Raw genomic sequence first — 5,782 nt, 5'->3', positions numbered from 1 at the left:
GTGACGTAAACACACCAGCATCGGTTGTCAAGCGATGTTGGAGGGACAAACACAGACACGCAAACACATACACACATACATATATATATATATATATACATATATACAATGGGCTTCTTTCAGTTTCCGTCTACCAAATCCACTCACAAGGCTTTGGTCGGCCCGAGACTAGAGTAGAAGACACTTGCCCAAGATGCCACGCAGTGGGACTGAACCCGGAACCATGTGGCTGGTAAGCAAGTTACTTACCACACAGCCACTCCTACGCCTGTAGCTATTTTAATTTATACATTTGATTTTTAAATTTCAAGTGGGAGGCTCTCTTCACATTAGGTTAAAATTCATTCAAATTCAATTTCACCTCCCATCCTTTTCAGTGTACAGTCATATACCTTCCATCGTTTCATGCAGTTATTTACCTTCCATCCTTTCAAGTACAGTCACATTCTAGAATCCATTTTTCTCCCACTCTATACAAGAAACTGACTGTGGTTGCACCTGGATTGGGCTAAACCGTGCCACCTCAATAACTAAGACCTACAATATGTTATAAATGGCACCAGTGTATCTCCACCAAAGTGGAGTGGCTCAGGACAAGGTTAGTGGGGTGGTGGTGATGTCAGTTTATAGGAAAGAGAGAGAGAGTCTAGTAGTGTGGTTGATTCAGTCAGTTGATTCAGTCATCAAAATGTGTGACATTGTATCTGTGTTAGATATTTATTATTATTATTTTATGTTTGACTTTTGCTTTGCATTTGGACAAGTTGGATCCAAGTCTCACCCAGAGACCTCAAGAGACAACAAGTTAGAAGTTCATGTAGGTGTTATGTCTAGGGTACCATATATTTGGATTTGTACAGTGTTGTTCTAGAGAATGTTTAAGAAACCATAAGAAAATTATGTTTGTTTTAAAATTTGAGATCACATAGACAGTATTTTACGTAGGATATGGGCACTTCCCATGAGCACTATCTTTTGAACTTCAGCCATTTTGGGGTTTCCTGGTATCTGAGCTAGGTAGTAATCAGCCCGTTTCGCTGTTATTATTATTATTATTATTATTATTAAGCAAGAAGCTGGCTGAATCATTTGCACATCAGACAAAATGCTTAGAAGCATTTCACCAGTCTTTATGTTCCGAGTTAAAATTCCACCAAGGTTGACTTTCCCATTCGTTCTTTTGGGGTTGATAAAACAAGTACCAGTTATGAACTGGAGTTAATGTAATCAACTTACCCCTTCCCCAAAATTGCTGGCCTCATGCCAAAATTATCATTATTATTATTATTATTATTATTATTAAGGTAGTGAGCTGGCAGAATCACTAGCACACTGGTCAAAATGCTTAGCAGCATTATGTTCATCTTTATGGTCTGAGTTCAAATTCTGTTGAGGTCAACTTTGCCTTTCATCCTTTTAGGGTTGGTAAATTAAGTACTTGTAAAAACTGGGGTCAATGTAATCAACTAGCCCCTGCCCACAAAATTTCAGGCCTTGTACCTGTAGCAGAAAGGATTATTATTTTTAATAAGGCAGCAATCTGGCAGAATTGTTAGCATGCTGGGTAAATTGCTTAGTGGCATCTCATCGAACTTTACATTCTAAACCCCAGATCCTACCTAGGTCGACTTTGCCTTTCATCCTTTTGATGAGTAGGGGTTGACATAACCAACTTACACCCATCACACAATTGCTGGCCTTGTGCCAAAATTTGAAGGTATTATTACCTCCACCTCAGCGAAGGCAGAGGTATTATTTTCAGTCATGTTTGTTTGTTTGTCTGTGGACAAGATATCTCAAGAACCACTGGATGGATTCGGATGAAACTTTCAGGGATGTTTGGTCTTATGACTGGCACAAATTGATTAGATTTTGGGATTGATCTGGTACTGGACAAGGATTCTGGATAATTTTTCCTGTTTTTTTACTTAATTTTTGAGAGCAGTTGGGTTTATTTTTAGTATTCTAGTTTGTGAGAGCAGTCGAGTTTATTTCAGATATTCTCATTTTAAAAATCATCTCTGGCTAATTGTTGAGAAGACATTGGTGTTGCCTTGGCAGAGGTTTGTGCTCTCTGGGTGTTCTTCTTATTATTATTGTTATTTTTGTTGTTGTTCCAGCCCAATGATTTCAAGAAACCTATAGCATTTGATGAAGATCTAGTCCGGCATCAGGTTCGCTACTTAGGGTAAGTAACTTGCTGATTGGCTCACATGTCTTGTGATGCTCTGTGTTTTCAGCACTCACAAATCTGCACATCACCAAATATACACATTCCCAAACACACCACACTCATCTATTCACATTTATGCAAATGCATGAATCTACAATGTGGTGTTGAAAAGTTCCTGGCTTTAAGGGTATTGCCAAAGACTTGGTTGGAGGCCCAACCTTACGAGTTCTTTTACAGGGCTTGGAAAAATGGAAGGACCACTGCAATAAGTGTGTGAATCTGAGAGGAGAATATGTTGAATAAAATCACATAATTAACTGATCTTCCTGTATTTTCTTTTAGCTAAAACCAGGAACTTTTCAATATCTTCTCATAAGATTCTACTCATCCGAAATACTTATAAAGATAAACACAAACCCTTCCACTCTCATCCTTTCAGATACCCCAGTCGTATTTGTTAATAGCTGATTTAATATTTATTGATTACAGGTTAATGGAGAATGTTCAGGTGAGACGTGCTGGATATGCATTTCGACAGAGCTATGGTCATTTCTTATATCGTTACAAGATGTTATCACCTTTGACGTGGCCACATTGGGATGGACCCGTACAACAAGGGGTCAAGGTTCTCATGGAAAGTATGGGATTTACAAATAGTCATTATGCTTTTGGAAAGACAAAAGTCTTCATTAGGAAACCAAAAACGGTAAAATTTCTTCTTGTTTTTTTTTATATTTTTTTCATAAATTCTATTTTCTTAATTTAAAAAATGTTTTCATGCTTAAAAAAAAATAAAATGAAACAGTTTTGATCTTCAGTGTCTCAAATGATTCATGCATGTCGTAAACCATTCCAATTTTGATCCTCAGATAAAGTCTGTCCAAACAATATCAAAACTGAGGTAATAAAAGAGTAAAGAATATTTTTGAATTGAGAAAATAGTTTAATGGAACTGTGAGAAATGATTTAACCCTTTAGCACTTAAACAGGCCATATCTGGCCAAAATATTCTACATGTTCAAACTGGCCAGATCTGGCCCCTCAAATCTACCCTATTTTGTCATTTTAAAAATAAACAGCCATATCATCAAAATCTCAAAGCTACAGGATAATCCATGATTAAATTCAAGACTGTTAATAAATAAGCTTTACATTTGACAGAATAATTTTCAACACCACATTATTAAATGGTTTGAGAGAGTTTGATAAAGTTTAGCATTGTTAGAGTAAGTCAGAGAATATGGAGAAATACATTTTATCGATTGAAATATCCAAAATGTAAGAAGTGTCAGTGTTTAAAATAATTTGTTCGTCTTCCCAACTATAGTATACATTGCTAGCTTGTTTGTCAACGTTTGTGGTGCAGGGTCCAGTTGTCTGCATTTATACAGGGTGTTCATAAAGTCTCTCCGCAGTGAATTATTTTCATCCTGCACATGAGCAGTTTGGCTATCACTGAGTGGGCGGCCGAGTGTCAACCATTGTGTACCTTTCAGCGTGTTGACATGCTAACCATCGAAGAACGAACGTTTTTAGTTGAATGGGTGTTTCAGGCTGGAAACAAATACATAAATATTGGGAAGCAGAAGTTCAGTGAAACTTTTCCAAATACTGTTGTTCCACATCGTGACACTGAGCGGGATTTTATAAGAAAATTTAGAAACACAGGCTCAGTGGACGGCGCAGCAAGAAGCGGTAGGCCTACTGTTCTTTCAGACGAAACACTATCCAATATTTCCGATAAACTGTTGGCAAGCCCATCAAAGTCCTTACGTAAATTGTCACAGGAAACGGAAATCAGCTTAGGAAGTACTTACACGGCAGTAAAAAAGAAATTAAATTTTATGTATTGAAAATGAAGGACGACAAAATCTAATATATTCTTTGTAGTCCTATACTATCTTATAAATATTTATTTTGCAATAAAATACGTACTGCGGGTAGACTTTTTGAACACCCTGTAGTATCAAAGTAACTATGGCAAGTTTAGCAAATGTCCTCTTTTAAGATGGTTGAGTTTTGTTTGAGTGAGATTTTTCTGCTATTTCTGACAGGTCGAATCACCACAAGAATTTCTCTGGTTGACGCTTAATGCTGTCCTCAAGGGAGATAAGTCATAAATTTATATTGTCGAAATAAAAATTATAGTTATCTCCCTTACAATCAAGCTTGTTATTCCTCCCCACAATTCCACTTCTGGGGAAATTTGTTTGAGAAAATAATTATAGTCTTTTTCATTTATCTATTTAACAATAGTTATGATGATGATGCGTCAGGGAAAACAATTCAGCTTTTGTTTTAGATTTCTCACTGATACGAAATGAAACTCAAATCTGAAATTGTTATTATTTTAAGATCAAATCTAATGTGATATTATTAACAATTCTGAGAGAAAAGATAGTTTCGAGATCCAAATCAGTTCTTCTAATATGCTAATATAACCATTTATGTTAAAATCTGAAACGTTTCGTGTTGTTTCTATTTTGTAGTTATTTGAAATGGAAGAGAGACGCCGTGGTCAAATGCATTATTTAGCCATGTCAATACAGAAAGTGTGGAGGGGCTGGCGGCAGTGGTCCCTATACCAGAAAATGAAATACAGTCAAATTATAATTTCGTGTCGATTTCGTGGGTACTGGGTAAGTATACTTTGAGTATTTTGGGGGATCAAATAACACTTGGTCTGGGATCAGATATGGAGTTGTTTAAGGGTCGGGGTGGCTTGTTGGTTGGGGTGATGGATACATTGAATGGAAATGATTTAGACAAAACTGGAATTAGAAGCAATTTCTAAATCGTTTGAATGTTGTTCAGGAGCAGGATAAGACCCAAACACAGATACAAGGATTGGTGGAGGTGGTGTTGATGGAATTGGAGAAGAATGCAATGGAAACTACTTTTCTATAATATACAGTTGAAATTTATAGAAAAACAGGAGGAGTAGAATCTTATGAAAGGGTGTAGAAAAGTTCCTGATTTTATTATTATCATAGAAATGTTATAATCTGGTTATTGTTATCAAAAGGTGCATAACTTCAGCTTACAATCGTAAGGTCGTGAGTTCGATTCCTGGTGGTGCATTTTGTCCTTAATCCAGATACTTTGTTACTCCAGTCCACTCAGCTGGCAAAAATCAGTAGTACCTGTATTTCAAAGGACCAGCTTTGTCACACTGAATCTTCCTGGGAACTACATTAAGGGTACATGTGTCTGTGGAGTACTCAGCCACTTGCACATTAATTTCGCAAGCAGGCTGTTCCATTGATTGGATCCACTGGAACTGTTATTGTAGCCGAGTGCCAGTTACTATCAAAATATCTGTGACAAGAATAGTTTATCTGCTTAATGTTATCAGCTACTTATTGTTGCGAAAGAGTGTCTATCCCAAAGGGATCTCAAGTAGCTTCCACTGTATATGTATGAAAAGTATTAAGGTGATTGGCAAACTATGGAAGGTTTCAATGTAAAAATTTAACCTAGTGAACATGGTTTATATGATAATGCACATCTATAATAATAAATGGCAAGTTTGTGTGTTTGTGAATTTGTTGCTTTAATTCCTCCAAGACTATCCAAACAGATCTTGATGAAACTTGACATGTGTGTGTG

The 5,782-nt window shown here is 36.6% G+C and overlaps 1 protein-coding gene across 1 annotated transcript in view; it reads left to right on the top strand.

The window, feature by feature from the left end:
• The window catches only part of LOC106882585 (unconventional myosin-Ia), a 354,036-nt gene that overhangs the window by 332,979 nt on the left and 15,275 nt on the right, over positions 1-5,782 (top strand). Inside the window, exons 22-24 of the mRNA XM_052974157.1 lie at positions 2,121-2,188; positions 2,663-2,879; positions 4,663-4,812. Coding sequence (XP_052830117.1) covers positions 2,121-2,188; positions 2,663-2,879; positions 4,663-4,812 — 435 coding nt within the window. The remainder of the gene's footprint in view (positions 1-2,120; positions 2,189-2,662; positions 2,880-4,662; positions 4,813-5,782) is intronic.

Source organism: Octopus bimaculoides, chromosome 17, assembly GCF_001194135.2.
Source record: "Octopus bimaculoides isolate UCB-OBI-ISO-001 chromosome 17, ASM119413v2, whole genome shotgun sequence".
Lineage (NCBI taxonomy): Eukaryota > Metazoa > Mollusca > Cephalopoda > Octopoda > Octopodidae > Octopus > Octopus bimaculoides.
This window is presented reverse-complemented; position numbering and strand designations above follow the sequence as displayed.